A 21079-nucleotide genomic window follows, 5' to 3' on the forward strand; every position below is an offset into this window, starting at 1 on the left:
ACACCTCAGTTCTTCAGACACTGAAATCTCAGTCACCACTGATCAACTCAGATCTTCACACATTTAAATCTCATTGACTACTCAACACCTCAGTTCTTCAGACACTGAAATCTCAGTCACCACTGATCAACTCAGTTCTTCACACATTTAAATCTCATTGACTACTCAACACCTCAGTCCTTCAGACACTGAAATCTCAGTCACCACTGATCAACTCAGTTCTTCACACATTTAAATCTCATTGACTACTCAACACCTCAGTTCTTCAGACACTGAAATCTCAGTCATCACTGATCAACTCAGTTCTTCACACATTTAAATCTCATTGACTACTCAACACCTCAGTTCTTCAGACACTGAAATCTCAGTCACCACTGATCAACTCAGTTCTTCACACATTTAAATCTCATTGACTACTCAACACCTCAGTCCTTCAGACACTGAAATCTCAGTCACCACTGATCAACTCAGTTCTTCACACATTTAAATCTCATTGACTACTCAACACCTCAGTTCTTCAGACACTGAAATCTCAGTCACCACTGATCAACTCAGATCTTCACACATTTAAATCTCATTGACTACTCAACACCTCAGTTCTTCAGACACTGAAATCTCAGTCATCACTGATCAACTCAGTTTTTCACACATTTAACTCTCATTGACTACTCAACACCTCAGTTCTTCAGACACTGAAATCTCAGTCACCACTGATCAACTCAGTTCTTCACACATTTAAATCTCATTGACTACTCAACACCTCATTTCTTCAGACACTGAAATCTCAGTCACCACTGATCAACTCAGATCTTCACACATTTAAATCTCATTCACCACTCAACACATCAGTTCTTCAGACACTGAAATCTCACTCACCACTGATCAACTCAGTTTTTCACACATTTAAATCTCATTCACCACTCAACACTTCAGTTCTTCAGACACTGAAATCTCAGTCACCACTGATCAACTCAGTTCTTCACACATTTAAATCTCATTCAAGACACTGAAATTTAAATTACTAATCAACATTACGTTAGCTCTTTGAACCTTATATTAATGTACAATGTATTCTGATCTTAACATTAGTCAAATTTACTAAATACTTAATAGCACACTGAGAATATAGTTATAACTCTGGAAGGTGTAATTACTAGCCTGTTCTTACAATGTGACAAAAGTAATTTTGTAATTTATAACACAGAGTTATAGGAGAGTGAACTGGGCCCTCATGACAGTATGTTAGGACTAAACCAGATAGGGAAGTTAGAGTATTAAGTGCAAACTAACACATGGCTTTGAACCAAATTTAAGTCCATGAAAGATGAAATATAATCATCACTAAACATAGATGAATAATAAGCAACATGATATGATTTATAATAATGTAAAAGCTCTACATTTTATTTTAAAATTTGTGATTTCAGACCAACATACAGTTGGTCAAATTCAACTCACTGTGATATCTCTTTCATACTTTTTTTCCAATTTTAAAATTGTTTATAGAACTCCTCTAACAATGTTTTCTTATAGCAGTACTTTTTGTTAATGTGCTCCATGTATGTAATTCAGAATCTCTATATTCTAATCCCTCAATGAATCTGTCTAAGCCTTTTTTTGTTTATAACATGGTTGAAACTGCCTGATGAAGGACACTACACATAAGTTCTAAGTTTTTGTCACAGATGCTTGTTTTACCTATTTTGAAACATTTTTTTCACTATTTTCCACATATTGTGGTCTTTCCTACCATGTTCTTTCACTATAACATTAAGCCTATATTAAGCTGATTAGACAAGGAAGTGACTTTCAGCTGTTGTGTAAGTAACAGATTTATAAAATGTAGGTGTGTTAACTATATACAAACATACCAATTATAGTTTATATATAGAGACAAAGTGAGATAGAGAATATTTGTATCAATTGTTATTCACCGTCAGTTTAGCCATATGTATTGAAATGCCTTGAAGTTGTAAATATTTAAAGTATAGTTTTGTATTCCATTGCATTTTTTGCTGCTCATGCTGTCTTTATTTAAATAAATAGACAGAATCCTCCATTCATGAAGATGTTACTTCTCTCAAGCCTGAACTTTTAACTGACTATTCACCACCTGTTTCTAAGCCATGGGTATCATTGGGCAGTGAAAAAGAAATAGAAGAGGAAAGAGTCATGAACAGTAGGCCACTTGTACGTGTGTCGTGAGTCATGAACAGTAGGCCACTTGTGCGTGTGTCGTGAGTCATGAACAGTAGGCCACTTGTACGTGTGTTGTGAGTCATGAACAGTAGGCCACTTGTATGTGTGTTGTGTGTCATGAACAGTTGGCCACTTGTACGTGTGTTGTGAGTCATGAACAGTAGGCCACTTGTACGTGTGTCGTGAGTCATGAACAGTAGGCCACTTGTACGTGTGTTGTGAGTCATGAACAGTAGGCCACTTGTACGTGTGTCGTGTGATGAGTGTCCACTTAATTATTTTGAGCAAAACTGGCTTTGGTCAAATATAACTTTAATCAAAAGGTCTATTTTTTTATAAAAATTGAAATTTAATAATGAAATTTTCATTTATCTATGATTTCATATTATAGATTGAGCTCTGTTTATCAAACATAGACAAAAATCATACTGAATAGTTGATTTTAAATCAGTCTGGAATTATGAGTGTAATAACGTACATACATTTTTATTTGTCTTTATCAGTTTTTTGTTTAAAAATATCGTTGCTATTAAGATAAAAAAATTGGCATTTCTGTGTAGCTTAATAAAGTGTTGTTATGTTTAAAGAGAGATTAAATAAAGCTTATATGCTGCTTGTTTTTAAAATATAGTATTTTAATCTTATGTAATAAGGATAGAAAACAAATAGGTAAACAAATCAAACTTCAACCTGAAGCAGATGAATAAAGCTATTTATGTATGAACTATATCAGTAATTCTGGGCATTAACATCAGAAAATTCATAACTTACAGAATAGTTAAGTAAATCATTTTGGGCAATCTTAACTCATTAATCTTGAGTGGATACTACCGGCATCCAGCCAAAACATTTGATTTACTAATCATGTGGTGACAGCATCTGATAAGAATTATTTTTTTTGGCTGAAATATAATGCAAATTATGTTATTATCTACCTTTCATAATTAACATGGAACTTTTATAAGGTATGTTGGTAATTATTAGGACATCATCTTGCAAACATTTATGGGTTTAAAGAGTCAAAACAATTTTTATTGTTATTTTCAGATTCTTTATTGTATTGGCACATAATTAATGTGTAAATAAAACAAATGTTGCTGGAAAAATCTTTGTTAATACAGCTGGCTACTTATATCAGTTTTTGTAAAATAAAGAAAATATCATAAATACATCAGTAATAACTTTATCTGTTTAATTATTACCACAGAAAAACAAATAAAGAAAATATTATAAATACATCAGTAATAACTTTATCTGTTTAATTATCACCACAGAAAAACAAATAAAATATCATAAACACATCAGTAATAACTTTATCTGTTTAATTATTACCACAGAAAAACAAATAAAGAAAATATTATAAATACATCAGTAATAACTTTATCTGTTTAATTATTACCACAGAAAAACAAATAAAGAAAATATTATAAATACATCAGTAATAACTTTATCTGTTTAATTATCACCACAGAAAAACAAATAAAGAAAATATTATAAATACATCAGTAATAACTTTATCTGTTTAATTATTACCACAGAAAACAAATAAAGAAAATATTATAAATACATCAGTAATAACTTTATCTGTTTAATTATTACCACAGAAAAACAAATAAAGAAAATATTATAAATACATCAGTAATAACTTTATCTGTTTAATTATTACCACAGAAAAACAAATAAAGAAAATATTATAAATACATCAGTAATAACTTTATCTGTTTAATTATTACCACAGAAAATCAAATAAAGAAAACATTATAAATACATCAGTAATAACTTTATCTGTTTAATTATTACCACAGAAAAACAAATAAAATATCATAAATACATCAGTAATAACTTTATCTGTTTAATTATTACCACAGAAACACAAATAAAGAAAATATCATAAATACATCAGTAATAATTTTATGTATTTAATTATTACCACAGAAAAACAAATAAAGAAAATATCATAAACACATCAGTAATAACTTTATCTATTTAATTATTACCACAGAAAAACAAATAAAGAAAATATTATAAATACATCAGTAATAACAGTAAAATACTGCTTAATTATTACCACAGAAAAACAAATAAAGAAAATTCTTTACAAAGATTTGGGAACTGGATTTTTCCAACTTCACATAAATTGCAAAATAAATTTATAAATAAAAATTTCTCATATATAAATATCATACCATTAAATACTTAGGTAAAGCTAGAATCAAGTATTGCCTGTGGTATCAAATAGCTGCCTAGTTGAGACACATAATTTCTAAAGTATAAAATTGAAAAATATTTTATTTCTGATGACTGTAGATCACTGTTATTACAAAGAGGTTAAAGAGGTCAGAGACACCTATTACTTTGACAGACAAAAGTGCTGTTGATAACAAGGACTGTTATGCTGAATGCAAATCGTGCCAACAAGAAGCAGAATTTATCAGTCATTTGCAGACTGACATTGGTATTGAGGTAGGAAAACAAATAATCTGTTTAGTGTTTAAAAATCTGTTATTTGTAAGAAATTATTTTATATTTTCTGTGGTAAAAATATATAGTTTTCATGATTGGTTTAGTGTAAGAAAACAAACAAATTGCTATGTAGTTGGACATAAGACAGAGTATGTTAGAATTCTATATAGGACCAAATTCTTTACAGTAAGTGTCTCTGATAAGTTGGTGATAAATTTCAACAATAAACAAACAGCACACAATCCACTTGTTTTTGAAATAATATATATTTAAAAGACGTCAAAAGAATGTACAAGAATTTGTTACACTATTTCTTACCACAGTTAAATCTAGAGCTTTAAATAATTCCCTCTTTCCCGAAACGTCTACACAGAGTGGTTTAATTACTTTGGAATCCAACTGACAAGATTCTCTATCTCTGTTGTTACAATACAAACTGTGTTACTCTCACTTTATAAATCACCTATTACAACTAAACTAAGAATCATGTAGTCTAACTTCACTTTCACTAATTTACTTAACTTGCTCTCTATGCCTGCATGCATTTATAACATGCAACACAAAAAACTAGAAATATTTAGCCCTCTACTAACAATGAAGTCAAACATAATGATAAAGCCTTAGATGCTTCAAGTAAGAGGACATTAACAATGTTAAAATATCACAGTACAATAATTAAACTACCAACACAATGTGAAACTCGTAATGAAAGCTGACATAACAATTACTTTAAAAATAAACAGCTTTTAATACTCTTGTTATGAAAACTAAATAATAACTCTTACACTAAACAGTCTTGTTTATTCAACAGAGTTATATTTTATTATATAAGAAAAATTTTTTATGTATGTTGATTTTTGTTATTCCATTAACCAACAATTTATCAATGATTCAAATATTTTCTTTCATATGAACCAAGTAAGGTTTAGTGGTTTGCTTGCCAAACTGTGTACTTGAGATTCAATAGTTTGTGTCTCTTTACCACGAATAATAAAGATATTAAATAATTATTTGATATATTTTGAATTCTGGAGTTGTGAGTACATTCTAAAAACAACTTCAAAATCTATTCTCTGATTAGAGTAGCCAAATCTTCTCTCTTGTCTATTTCCTCATAATTTGGTAAGGCTAGCCCTCAATTAGCTTTGTGTGAAATTCCACAATTCTCTGTCTTATTATTTATTTTGTGTTTTTTATTGCAGGCTAAAATTTATGTCGAAGACAAAAGTTCTCAAACGACTATTCCTCATACAAAACGTAAATCTGTACAGTATCAACCTCAGTATTTTAAAGAATCACTAGTTGAAGACATACTTATCTCAGCAGGAATGAAAGAATTCTGTGAACATGTGTTTCCTTTGTGAGTGAATATTGTATGTATATCTTTTGTCATGTGACATGATAAGTGCTATATTTAGTATTATAATGATCATGCATAAGTGATTGTTTAGAAATGTTTTATTTTAACATCACAGGGAAATTGAAATGAAAGAAAATAAGAAGTAATTATTTCTAGTGAATACGGTTTATGTACCTCTATTTCAGCACTGAAAAGATGATAAACAAGTAATGAATAGTTTTATCTTCATGTTTATTTTAAAAAATAATATAAAAGTTATACTTTAAAGCTTCATTTATTTTTTACCTTGTTTTTTTGTTATAATTTTTAACTATTATTAAGCAGAGAAGTAATTTTGAACAAACTTTAATAATCAAAAGAAAATGTGAATAAATATTATTTTATATATATTTTAAATAAATAATTTTATAACGTGATGTGAAACAGTTGTGGATTCTCAAGTGTGAATTTTTAACAGGTTTGAAGAAGCATTACTTCAGAACGAAGTAGGTGATGTTTTTGTGAATGACTGGTTGACTCTTGGTGATGATGATATAGGACTTTCTTCTACACAAGAAAACCACATGAAAGTTAGTGTATTGTGTGTGCTTATATATATATTTATTTATTTTTCAGAATGCAATGTAAAGTTGCTGTTGTTTTGGAACAATATAACTGCCTCTATTTAGCTGTCCGACAGGTTTTAAATATTGCAATTGCATATAGCTTGTAACAAGACATACTCATGATTTATAAATAACATCTAACTTATTGTAATTGCTGTACAGAACAATATAAAGTAATTTTATATGAAGTTTTGCATACATACCTAATATTAAAAATCACAACAGAGAAATAAAATTGTAATTCAAGGTAAGAAGGGCTCAGACATAACAGTAAATGCATTACACATGTTAAATATACACTGCTGTTTCATTTGAAGTTAATACAAGAGCTATGGTTTGGACATAACAGTAAATGTGTTACACATGTTAAATATACACTGCTGTTTCATTTGAAGTTAATACAAGAGCTACGGTTTGGACATAACAGTAAATGTGTTACACATGTTAAATATACACTGCTGTTTCATTTGAAGTTAATACAAGAGCTATGGTTTAGACATAACAGTAAATGTGTTACACATGTTAAATATACACTGCTGTTTCATTTGAAGTTAATACAAGAGCTATGGTTTGGACATAACAGTAAATGTGTTACACATGTTAAATATACACTGCTGTTTCATTTGAAGTTAATACAAGAGCTATGGTTTGGACATAACAGTAAATGTGTTACACATGTTAAATATACACTGCTGTTTCATTTGAAGTTAATACAAGAGCTATGGTTTGGACATAACAGTAAATGTGTTACACATGTTAAATATACACTGCTGTTTCATTTGAAGTTAATACAAGAGCTATGGTTTGGACATAACAGTAAATGTGTTACACATGTTAAATATACACTGCTGTTTCATTTGAAGTTAATACAAGAGCTATGGTTTGGACATAACAGTAAATGTGTTACACATGTTAAATATACACTGCTATTTCATTTGAAGTTAATACAAGAGCTATGGTTTGGACATAACAGTAAATGTGTTACACATGTTAAATATACACTGCTGTTTCATTTGAAGTTAATACAAGAGCTATGGTTTGGACATAACAGTAAATGTGTTACACATGTTAAATATACACTGCTGTTTCATTTGAAGTTAATACAAGAGCTATGGTTTGGACATAACAGTAAATGTGTTACACATGTTAAATATACACTACTGTTTCATTTGAAGTTAATACAAGAGCTATGGTTTGGACATAACAGTAAATGTGTTACACATGTTAAATATACACTGCTGTTTCATTTGAAGTTAATACAAGAGCTATGGTTTGGACATAACAGTAAATGTGTTACACATGTTAAATATACACTGCTGTTTCATTTGAAGTTAATACAAGAGCTATGGTTTGGACATAACAGTAAATGTGTTACACATGTTAAATATACACTGATGTTTCATTTGAAGTTAATACAAGAGCTATGGTTTGGACATAACAGTAAATATGTTATACATGTTAAATATACACTGCTGTTTCATTTGAAGTTAATACAAGAGCTATGGTTTGGACATAACAGTAAATGTGTTACACATGTTAAATATACACTGCTGTTTCATTTGAAGTTAATACAAGAGCTATGGTTTGGACATAACAGTAAATGTGTTACACATGTTAAATATACACTGCTGTTTCATTTGAAGTTAATACAAGAGCTATGGTTTGGACATAACAGTAAATGTGTTACACATGTTAAATATACACTGCTGTTTCATTTGAAGTTAATACAAGAGCTATGGTTTGGACATAACAGTAAATGTGTTACACATGTTAAATATACACTGCTGTTTCATTTGAAGTTAATACAAGAGCTATGGTTTGGACATAACAGTAAATGTGTTACACATGTTAAATATACACTGCTGTTTCATTTGAAGTTAATACAAGAGCTATGGTTTGGACATAACAGTAAATGTGTTACACATGTTAAATATACACTGCTGTTTCATTTGAAGTTAATACAAGAGCTATGGTTTGGACATAACAGTAAATGTGTTACACATGTTAAATATACACTGCTGTTTCATTTGAAGTTAATACAAGAGCTATGGTTTGGACATAACAGTAAATGTGTTACACATGTTAAATATACACTGCTGTTTCATTTGAAGTTAATACAAGAGCTATGGTTTGGACATAACAGTAAATGTGTTACACATGTTAAATATACACTGCTGTTTCATTTGAAGTTAATACAAGAGCTATGGTTTGGACATAACAGTAAATATGTTATACATGTTAAATATACACTGCTGTTTCATTTGAAGTTAATACAAGAGCTATGGTTTGGACATAACAGTAAATGTGTTACACATGTTAAATATACACTGCTGTTTCATTTGAAGTTAATACAAGAGCTATGGTTTGGACATAACAGTAAATGTGTTACACATGTTAAATATACACTGCTGTTTCATTTGAAGTTAATACAAGAGCTATGGTCTGGACATAACAGTAAATGTGTTACACATGTTAAATATACACTGCTGTTTCATTTGAAGTTAATACAAGAGCTATGGTTTGGACATAACAGTAAATGTGTTACACATGTTAAATATACACTGCTGTTTCATTTGAAGTTAATACAAGAGCTATGGTTTGGACATAACAGTAAATGTGTTACACATGTTAAATATACACTGCTGTTTCATTTGAAGTTAATACAAGAGCTATGGTTTGGACATAACAGTAAATGTGTTACACATGTTAAATATACACTGCTGTTTCATTTGAAGTTACTACAAGAGCTATGGTTTGGACATAACAGTAAATGTGTTATACATGTTAAATATACACTGCTGTTTCATTTGAAGTTAATACAAGAGCTATGGTTTGGACATAACAGTAAATGCATCACACATGTTAAATATACACTGCTGTTTCATTTGAAGTTAATACAAGAGCTATGGTTTGGACATAACAGTAAGTGTGTTACACATGTTAAATATACACTGCTGTTTCATTTGAAGTTAATACAAGAGCTATGGTTTGGACATAACAGTAAATGTGTTACACATGTTAAATATACACTGCTGTTTCATTTGAAGTTAATACAAGAGCTATGGTTTGGACATGACAGTAAATGCGTTACACATGTTAAATATACACTGCTGTTTCATTTGAAGTTAATACAAGAGCTATGGTTTGGACATAACAGTAAATGCGTTACACATGTTAAATATACACTGCTGTTTTTTATATGCAAAAACGGCTCGTTTGGGCTGAGAAAATTCTCAACAAGTGGGTTCTCGTCATCACTGATTATACACTGCTGTTTCATTTGAAGTTAATACAAGAGCTATGGTTTGGACATAACAGTAAATGTGTTACACATGTTAAATATACACTGCTGTTTCATTTGAAGTTAATACAAGAGCTATGGTTTGGACATAACAGTAAATGTGTTATACATGTTAAATATACACTGCTGTTTCATTTGAAGTTAATACAAGAGCTATGGTTTGGACATAACAGTAAATGTGTTTCACATGTTAAATATACACTGCTGTTTCATTTGAAGTTAATACAAGAGCTATGGTTTGGACATAACAGTAAATGTGTTACACATGTTAAATATACACTGCTGTTTCATTTGAAGTTAATACAAGAGCTATGGTTTGGACATAACAGTAAATGTGTTACACATGTTAAATATACACTGCTGTTTCATTTGAAGTTAATACAAGAGCTATGGTTTGGACATAACAGTAAATGCATTACACATGTTAAATATACACTGCTGTTTCATTTGAAGTTAATACAAGAGCTATGGTTTGGACATAACAGTATATGCATTACACATGTTAAATATACACTGCTGTTTCATTTGAAGTTAATACAAGAGCTATGGTTTAAACAGTTAAAAGTGTTATGGCTAAATTCAGTACTTTTAGAAATGATAATTCATTGCAGGTGTGATTACATAACTGTTTACAACTCATTTGTATAGTTAAATTATTGTGAGTGGATGCCCCATTACTCTTACTTTCAGAGTTTTTCTCAGTGCCTGAGCTGTGTATTGTTACATTATAATGTCTCTTAATGATTAGAAGATTCTGGGCCTTAGTCAAGCAATATATAAAGGCAATAAGTTAAGTTAGTGAAAGTAAAAGGGAAAAAGTGAAGTCAGACTGAGTGAATACCAGTTTAGCAGCAATTTCTAAAGTGAGTTTCATAGTTTGTATTGTAATAACAGAGATATAGGAGAATAACATGTCTTGCCAAAGGGTGGTCTAAAGAAACTGAACCTGCCTATGACAAGAAAGAAAATTATCTGGATATAACTGTTATAACCAATAGTGTAAAAATGTTTGGTACACATGTTTGACTTATTTTTAGTGTATTATTCTAAAATATATGGCTTGTGTGCCGTGTTTTTATTGTTGGAATATTTACTCTTAACAAGTCATAGGCACCTACTGTAAAGAATTTGGCCTGGATAAAACTGATAATACACCACTCATTTCTTCTCTCATTTGAGATATGTTTGTATGTGTGTATGTATATGTATATATATATAAATTATAACCATAAATTTTTAAACTAAAACAAAACACATTAAAATTAAACAAAATACACTGCATTTAAAAAAAAAAACATCCTAAGGTACAAGCTACAGTGTGGAATTATAAAATGTATCCTAGGTTTTGGAGGTGACTGCTGAAATAGGACCCACATTATGGTGGGGATACACCAGCTATCAGTCTTAACCTCCAATTCACTAAGAGTGAGATGTGGGTGCTCAAGCCCACATCTGTATCACCCTTCATTGCTTGCAGAGAGTTGTAGGAAGGTGACTGCTCTCCCAAGTTAAAATAAGAATAATTTAAAGATAAACATAAAAAGATAAAAAACAAACAATAAGGAAAGTAACTTACCTCTTAAAGTTAGCATTCCTGCTACCAATGTGGAAGAGGTACTAATTAACACAACATCAGTAAAGTGATAGTTTACTGTGACTGTCCTGCTTTTATATGTGGCTTAAGGTGTGCATCTGCATAAAGTAGTGCCAAGTTGTTAAATGACCTTATTTTTAACTAAAAATAATTATTAGTAATTTATGGTTATAATATAATTAATTAGAAGTTAGGATTTGCTGTTTCTAATGCAGTTCTTCCTCAAGATTTTATTTACTTATTTAACTTCATTTAAGTGTATTTAATTAATTTTCACTACATATATTAGAAAAGGTCAGATTTTATCTATATTAAATATTACATGAAATTAAAACATGACTTCCTTTGTAACAAAATTGCTTACCAATATTTTATATAAGTGAAAAACATCAGTTATTATATAAGCAACAATAGTTTAAGAATTGTATAGCTTCAATGTATTCCTAGTTTTATCTAAGTTATCATGACATAAGTCACCAAGGTTACATAATGACCTTTTAAATGTGAAGACTGGAAAGTTTGTGTTTTGAGTTCATTGAATATCTGTTAGTGAAGATACAGCATTTAATGAATAAGAAATGTAAGATATTTATATATATGAAGAAACAGTGATCATGCTTGTCATACTATTAAACTCATTTATTGATAGAAACAATCAGTGTTAAAACTCAAACAAGATTTATTGTATCATATATTGTAAGAATCATCTGTGTACTTTAGACAGTAGGCACCCACTTAGATGATGTCTCATATCTTATTTCATTCATCAGTCATACTTACTATAATGTGTTAATTATTTTATTTAATAACAAAAGTAAGGCACTAAACCTTGTCACATTATGCCTATGTTAAAATAGTTTTGAATCTTTGATACGTGTATATGTTCTTGATTATGTCATGTTAAAATGATTTTGAATCTTTCACATTTGTATGTGTTATCTCAAAGTCGATTTGAATCTTTGATGTTTGTATATGTTATTGATTGTGTTATCTTAAAGTGGATTTGAATCTTTGACGTTTGTATGTGTTATTGATTGTGTTATTTTAAAGTAGATTTGAATCTTTGACGTGTGTATGTGTCATTGATTGTGTTATGTTAAAATGGATTTGAATCTTTGACATATGTGTGTGTTAATAATTGTGTTATGTTAAAATGGTTTAGAATATGCAAATCTACAAATCTTTTGGCAATCATACCAGATGTAAAGCTACACTGGTACAGCATGTGACAAAGCTACATTTGATACAGTAGCATGATGACATAAAATATGATTGATTTTAGGAAACGAATCTTAACTAAAAACTGTTTGCTCATAAAGTAATTAATTTTGAAGAAGATATTAATAAAAGTTTTCAAAACTAATATTCTAGAAGAAACCATACATAATATAACCTGATCTCTCTTTCTATTTTCAAGAAACCATACATAATATAAACTGATCTATCTTTCTATTTTATAAAAGGAATTCCAGTCCTTCACAGACTTGAAGTTTAGTAAGAGAAAGAAAGTGAACTGTATCAGCTGGCATCCGAAGTTGAATGGTGAATTTATTTACTTAGAGTTACATGTTTAGTTATAACTGTATCAGTTGGCATCCGAAGTTGAATGGTGAATTTATTTACTTAGAGTTACATGTTTAGTTATAACTGTATCAGTTGGCATCTTAAGATGAATGGTGAATTTATTTACTTAGAGTTACATGTTTAGTTATAACTGTATCAGTTGGCATCCAAAGTTGAATGGTGAATTTGTTTACTTAGAGTTACATGTTTAGTTATAACTGTATCAGTTGGCATCCGAAGATGAATGTTGAATTTATTTACTTAGAGTTACATGTTTAGTTATAACTGTATCAGTTGGCATCCGAAGATGAATGGTGAATTTATTTACTTAGAGTTACATGTTTAGTTATAACTGTATCAGTTGGCATTTGAAGATGAATGGTGAATTTATTTACTTAGAGTTACATGTTTAGTTATAACTGTATCAGTTGGCACCTGAAGATGAATGGTGAATTTATTTACTCAGAGTTACATGTTTAGTTATAACTGTATCAGTTGGCATCCAAAGTTGAATGGTGAATTTATATACTTAGAGTTACATGTTTAGTTATAACTGTATCAGTTGGCATCTGAAGATGAATGGTGAATTTATATACTTAGAGTTACATGTTTAGTTATAACTGTATCAGTTGGCATCTGAAGATGAATGGTGAATTTATTTACTTAGAGTTACATGTTTAGTTTTTCCATGTGTTATTTATTTATAGTTTTTCTTATTCTTTGCTATTTCTGCCTATGGTTTCTCAGTGATCTTCTCTATTACTTGAACAGTTGTTATTTATCGTTTTTAGTTTCTTAGTGTAAACTCTGCTTATACCACCAGTATACTACTGTTACATCATGCACTTTTCTTTTATAAATATAATGATCTTTACTTCCTGTTATAATTGCTTTAAAACAAATTATGGTTAATTTTGAAGATGATAACATCTGCTTTCATCTTCCTTCAACTTATTATTTAAGATTTCTTACAATTTTCACAAAAGGGTTAGTTCCAATTTATTTTATTTCCAAGAGCTAATGTAGCAGTGTATTATGGCAAATTTGAGTCATTTATAACAATTTTCACAATAGGGTTAGTTCTAATTTATTTTATTTCCAAGAGCTAATGTAGCAGTGTATTATGGCAAATTTGAGTCATTTCTTACAATTTTCACAAAAGGGTTAGTTCTAATTTATTTTATTTCCAAGAGCTAATGTAGCAGTGTATTATGGCAGATTTGAGTCATTTCTTACAATTTTCACAAAAGGGTTAGTTCCAATTTATTTTATTTCCAAGAGCTAATGTAGCAGTGTATTATGGCAGATTTGAGTCATTTCTTACAATTTTCACAAAAGGGTTAGTTCCAATTTATTTTATTTCCAAGAGCTAATGTAGCAGTGCATTATGGCAGATTTGAGTCATCAGCAAGTTCAATGCTGTCATGGATAGACTTATTCTTGGGGATTTGGTAAACCTTTTTACTAAAAAATATATACATATATACACACAGTAGTATTGATAAATGATCTATAAGACAGAACATTTCAAAGAAGGCAGCCTTCAGTGTTCTCCTTGGAAATAAATATGCATGGTATATTCAAGTAAAACTGATTTCTCAACAACTCTCCTCTAGTAACAGGAGATTCTGTGATAAAATAAATAGTAATATACCGTTGAAGAGCTGTTAGTGTGTATGAAACAACGAGACTGATGAAGTTGTTAAAAATAGTCTTCATTACTTGACAAACAAACAAGGAAATATAAACCTATACAACAGGCTGTGCTATATTCTACAGCATTCTCAAGATAGACTTCTGTTGAACTAAACATTATGACTTTAAAAGTATGTTTTTACTTGGCAGTCTCATATTGGAACTGGCTCAAAAAAAGTGTGACAGAACTCAACAGGTAAACTTGCTTCTTTGTTCTGCTAACAGCATCATCTTATGACCTTTGTCCCTTCACAGCAATGGTCAGTTGTTGCTTTCTGTCACAGTCATAATTGATCAGCTAAGGATATTAAAATACCAATCATTTTGAAGTGAGTACTTTACACAGTACAGCAATATTTAATTATATATACATTGTTTTAAACAGAAACATCTCTATTCATAGGTATTGTTGCTGTTTCCATAGCAGAGAACTGCTCATTAGATGAAAGAATAAATAATATGTCTCATCTTACTCTCCAGCCTTCTGTCATCCTTGTTTGGAATTTTATGGACCCAATAAATCCCCAGGTATAATGTAGTTATTAAAGTATAAGCTTTTATTAGTATTAGTATTGGTACTTCAGTTAGGTTATTAGCTTCTATTAGTATTAGTACTTCAGTGAGATGATTAGTGTCTATTAGTATTAGTATTGGTACTTTATTATGATGATTAGCTTCTATTAGTATTAGTATTGGTACTTCAGTGACATAATTAACTTGTATTAGTATTAGTACTTCAGTGAGGTAATTAGCTTCTATTAGTATTAGTATTAGTATTGGTAATTCAGTGAGATGATTAGCTTCTATTAGTATTAGTACATCAGTGAAATGTTTAGCTTCTATTAGTATTAGTATTAGTATTGGTAATTCAGTTAGATGATTAGCTTCTATTAGTATTAGTATTAGTACATCAGTGAAATGTTTAGCTTCTGTTAGTATTAGTACTCCAATGAGATGTGGAGATTCTGTTAATATTGGTATTGGTATTTTAGTGACATGATTAGCTTCTACTGGTATTAGTATTGGTATTTCAGTGAGATGATTACTTCTAGAAGTAGTGCAGTACTCCACTGGTATGTTTCAGAAGTAGCATAGTACTCCACATGTGTGTTCTGGAAGTAGTACAGTACTCCACAGATGTATTCCAGAAGCAGTGCAATACTCCACAGGGGTGTTTTAGAAGTAGTGCAGTACTCCACTGGTATGTTTCAGAAGTAGTATAGTACTTCACATGTGTGTTCTGGAAGTAGTACAGTACTCCACAGGGGTGTTTTAGAAGTAGTACAGTACTCTACTTGTGTGTCTAGAAGTAGTGTAGTACTCCACTGGTATGTTTCAGAAGTAGTATAGTACTTCACATGTGTGTTCTGGAAGTAGTACAGTACTCCACAGGGGTGTTTTAGAAGTAGTACAGTACTCTACTTGTGTGTCTAGAAGTAGTGCAGTACTCCACAGGTATGTTTTACAAGTAGTACAATACTCCACAGATGTGTTCCAGAAGTAGTACAATACTCCACAGGTATGTTTTACAAGTAGTACAATACTCCACAGATGTGTTCCAGAAGTAGTACAATACTCCACAGGTATGTTTTACAAGTAGTACAGTACTCCACAGATGTGTTCCAGAAGTAGTACAATACTCCACAGGTATGTTTTACAAGTAGTACAATACTCCACAGGTATGTTTTACAAGTAGTACAGTACTCCACAGATGTGTTCCAGAAGTAGTACAATACTCCACAGGTATGTTTTACAAGTAGTACAGTACTCCACAGATGTGTTCCAGAAGTAGTACAGTACTCCACAGATGTGTTCCAGAAGTAGTACAATACTCCACAGGTATGTTTTACAAGTAGTACAATACTCCACAGATGTGTTCCAGAAGTAGTGCAGTACTCCACAGGTATGTTTTACAAGTAGTACAATACTCCACAGATGTGTTTCAGAAGTTGTGCAGTATTCCACAGGGGTGTTTTACAAGTAGTGCAGAACTCCACTGGTGTGTTCTAGAAGTAATACAGTACTTCACAGATGTGTTCTAGAAGTAATACAGTACTACACGGCTGTGTTTCAGAAGTAATACAGTACTACACGGCTGTGTTTCAGAAGTAATACAGTACTACACGGCTGTGTTTCAGAAGTAGTACAGTACTCCACTGGTGTGTTCTAGAAGTAATACAGTACTTCACAGATGTGTTCTAGAAGTAATACAGTACTTCACAGATGTGTTCTAGAAGTAGTACAGTACTTCACAGATGTGTTCTAGAAGTAATACAGTACTACACGGCTGTGTTTCAGAAGTAGTAAACTACTTCACTAGTGTGCTTCATCGGTATCACATAGCACACACACATTTATTCTGAGTGGTTGTTTTCTACTTAGTTTGATATTTGTATGCCTAAAAGTGAGAATGGAGTGGAAATAGTAGAGAAAGCTAACTGTTCCAGTATGGGTCATACAATACTATTGGTTGAAAGTAGTCACTTTATATAGAGAAAGCTAACTGTTCCAGTATGGGTCGTACAATACTATTGGTTGAAAGTAGTCACTTTATATAGAGAAAGCTAACTGTTCCAGTATGGGTTGTACAATACTATTGGTTGAAAGTAGTCACTTTATATAGAGAAAGCTAACTGTTCCAGTATGGGTCGTACAATACTATTGGTTGAAAGTAGTCACTTTATATAGAGAAAGCTAACTGTTCCAGTATGGGTTGTACAATACTATTGGTTGAAAGTAGTCACTTTATATAGAGAAAGCTAACTGTTCCAGTATGGGTCGTACAATACTATTGGTTGAAAGTAGTCACTTTATATAGAGAAAGCTAACTGTTCCAGTATAGGTCGTACAATACTATTGGTTGAAAGTAGTCACTTTATATAGAGAAAGCTAACTGTTCCAGTATGGGTCGTACAATACTATTGGTTGAAAGTAGTCACTTTATATAGAGAAAGCTAACTGTTCCAGTATAGGTCGTACAATACTATTGGTTGAAAGTAGTCACTTTATATAGAGAAAGCTAACTGTTCCGTGTGGGTCGTACAATAGTATTGGTTGAAAGTAGTCACTTTATATAGAGAAAGCTAACTGTTCCAGTATGGGTTGTACAATACTATTGGTTGAAAGTAGTCACTTTATATATACACATCCAAAAGTGGTGTAAAACTGATGACATCTAAAGGCTGGTTCACTTCTGGCAAAAATATTTTTAGGAATATTTAGAGGTCAAATTAGGACTGAGATAAGTTTTTATGAATGAAGACAAGTAGGTATCGGAAATAGATTTTCAATGTAAGAAAATGTTAACCTTTGGTAATGCTGTTATTGATATGTGCTATGTTAGTTATTGATTTGTATTAGAACTGGACACACCATTAATCATATATTTGACATGTTTTGTTATATTTAGTTTATAAAGAAGTGAGGTCATGTCTAAAGGGACTTGAGAAGACAGTGTGATTTGACTGGTGATAATGATTTCTTATTATCTGTATGTGTCTTTATTGTAGGCTGGCTTGTAAACTAATCACATGTTTTAATTTCAGTTGAAGATCAAATTACTTGATTATTACACTACACTAAGTCAGTTAATATATAATTAAAAATATTAATATGTTTTGAATTAGACAAAACCAAACAACAGACCAGTTTTAGTAATGATTTATCACAAAGAACACAGGCATTATAGTTCTAACATTCTTCTTATAATAAGAGCTCTTTAACTTTCCCAGGTGAAACAGTATATCCACGATTGTTTCTGTTTTTTATCTACAGCTAAATATTAGATTGTGGTAACTTGAAAAATCCTACATTGAATATTTGCCTGGTCTAAAAGCAATTCAGTGGGCAAATTCTTGTTGAACATATGATTTTAAATATTACTTTATCTGTATTAAGAAACATTATCATTATTCTTAATGTCAGCTTTTGTAAGGAAGGATTCTTGTTGGCAATAAATGTCGACTCTAAACAAACAGTAACACAGCCCATTTGTTTTAAAAATAATTATGAAATGAAATAAATGTTTGTTACATTCTAGATTATTTCAGTTCTATCCACAGTTTGAAATCACCATGCTTTTTTGTCAAAGACTGCCAAAGCTGGTACAGTCATTTTAGAACACAATTAAAAAGATGAATTATTTTTCTTTATTCTGTAAATATAATACAGTCTGATAATGTCTTTTTAAAAATGGTCACTATACACTCTTTATTGTGAAATTCACAATCACACTGTCTAGAACTCTAAATAATGATTTTTGATGTATATTTCAACCAAGATAGATTTATAACATTCCACACAATACTACAGGGTGTTTGGAAAGTCACTGTACACTTATACATTTATTAATAGACATGTTTCAATATGGAATACAGGACGTAAATATGAATGAAATTTATAAACAATGTTGAAAGTGACCCCGTTGGCATCAATACAGGCCTGGATCCTTCTTATTTTATTTCTAAACACCGCTATCAGTTGCTGGTTTGAAATAGACCGAATAAAATATGATTACAAAACTGCACAGTGACTTTCCAAACACCCTGTAGATATTCTGATGTCCTGACACTCAATTAAACCAAAGATAAACTCAGAAATTTCCAGAAATACAATGTAACAATCTCACTATTGTAAACAACAATTGAACCTCACAATGTATGATTCATAAAATGTTATGTAGGGAAACTTACCATAAATATAACTTGTGAAGAGAGCTAAATGTAAGAATGTAAATCATAATGATGATATGAAATTGAAACAGTTGTGCACGTTTAACAGTTAATAATCACTATAATTATTCATCTTAAATATTAAAACCCATTAAAAACTTCATTAGATGATTAATGTTACAAGTCTATTAAAATGATTGAACAAGTAAAAACTTATTCAAAGACTCCTACTCACATACTTACCTATTACCACCTAAAATACTTGAAAATGTAAGGGATCATTGCAAAATATGTCTCATGCTATCTCAAACAAACAATACCTTCATCAGTTTATTTCTTGTGGATTTAAAATGTAGATAATATTATGTTGTTAGTAAAACTGATCTCCAGAGTAAATATCCAACAATTTAATTTTACACCATTTCCTCATTATTTGTTTATTTAGAGAGTACGTGTAGTATTGCTGTTAAACTATATTCAGATATTACTTAGATTTTAGAAGAGTATATTTTATATTAAAATTGAAACTTTAAGAGTAAAGTGATTACAATCACATGTTTCAAATCATTTCTGTATCATGACACTTTCAATATCTGTTGATGTTGTAGCTTTTGCTTGAAGCTCCAGAAGATATCAAGACGTTTGCTTTCAACCCTACTATACCAGAACTGGTTGTTGGTGGTACTATAAGTGGTCAGCTTGTTTTGTGGGATTTAACTCCATATAATGATATTCTTAAACAACATGTGCAAACAGAAAAATGTAGCAAAAAGGTTGTAAGTATACAATTGAGTTATTGCTGTGAGCTAATTACAGAACATCATGATATTTGAATATATCACAAATGAATAAACCAGTATCCAGTGTTGGACTGGATAATTCTCTTGTTCTTTAAACCTGTAATGATCTGTTTATGGAATGTATTTCTCTTCTCTAACCACATAGACGATATTTTGACAATTTGAAGTAAAAATAGGTCCATTTATTTTGTGTTTGATAGGTAATAATTACTACATGGTAATCATGAGGATAATTTACCACACTTTCACATCCATGCTAAATAGTTAAAGTATAAGTCAAATTTTGGATGCCTGCCTTTTCACTAGCTATAGTTGCAATAGTTTATTAACTTAACAGTTGTATGCGTTTGGCTTTTTGATATTGAACTAATTGAGGGTGAACATACAAGCTATGAGGTCATATTTAAAAGTAGCTTGCCATTGTTTGGGAAGGGATATATATAGAGATTATAACAAAAAGGCTTTTGGTTTTTATTGTCTTGTTTTTGTTTTGCTTCAGTTAATATCTGTTACTGATATACACTTATAGATCATATTAACAGTTGACTGGGGTTTTTGTAATATAATGTCATACTCTTATTTTATTTATATTTACTTTCAGTGATATTATTGCTTATGATATTCATGTCAGCTTTGAGTACTTGAAACTAATTTCAATAATTATCAAGATTTCTATTTCATTACATGCATTAATAGTTTTGGTTTATAATATTTATAATAAATTAAATGCAAAAAAAATACATACTCTTATATAAGTTATTTTATGCTTGATTAATGTATGATTTTAGGACTAACCTAAGTCTCCTAAACTGTCTGAATCTCATAACAT

The 21079-nt window shown here is 30.5% G+C and overlaps 1 protein-coding gene across 3 annotated transcripts in view; it reads left to right on the forward strand.

Annotated features, from left to right (window-relative positions):
• mmm (missing minor mitochondria) overlaps positions 1–21079 on the forward strand; it is a 98424-nt gene that overhangs the window by 14821 nt on the left and 62524 nt on the right. For all 3 annotated transcript variants that reach the window (XR_013027030.1, XM_076496927.1, XM_076496928.1), the window contains exons 4-10: positions 2047–2190; positions 4507–4662; positions 5865–6022; positions 6480–6591; positions 12986–13064; positions 15184–15308; positions 20059–20226. Coding sequence is in view for 2 of the 3 variants with exons in the window: in XM_076496927.1 (XP_076353042.1) it covers positions 2047–2190; positions 4507–4662; positions 5865–6022; positions 6480–6591; positions 12986–13064; positions 15184–15308; positions 20059–20226 (942 nt within the window). In the remaining variant the exon portion in view is untranslated. The remainder of the gene's footprint in view (positions 1–2046; positions 2191–4506; positions 4663–5864; positions 6023–6479; positions 6592–12985; positions 13065–15183; positions 15309–20058; positions 20227–21079) is intronic.

The sequence above is a fragment of the Tachypleus tridentatus genome, chromosome 4 (genome assembly GCF_004210375.1).
Source record: "Tachypleus tridentatus isolate NWPU-2018 chromosome 4, ASM421037v1, whole genome shotgun sequence".
NCBI classification, from domain to species: Eukaryota; Metazoa; Arthropoda; class Merostomata; order Xiphosura; family Limulidae; genus Tachypleus; species Tachypleus tridentatus.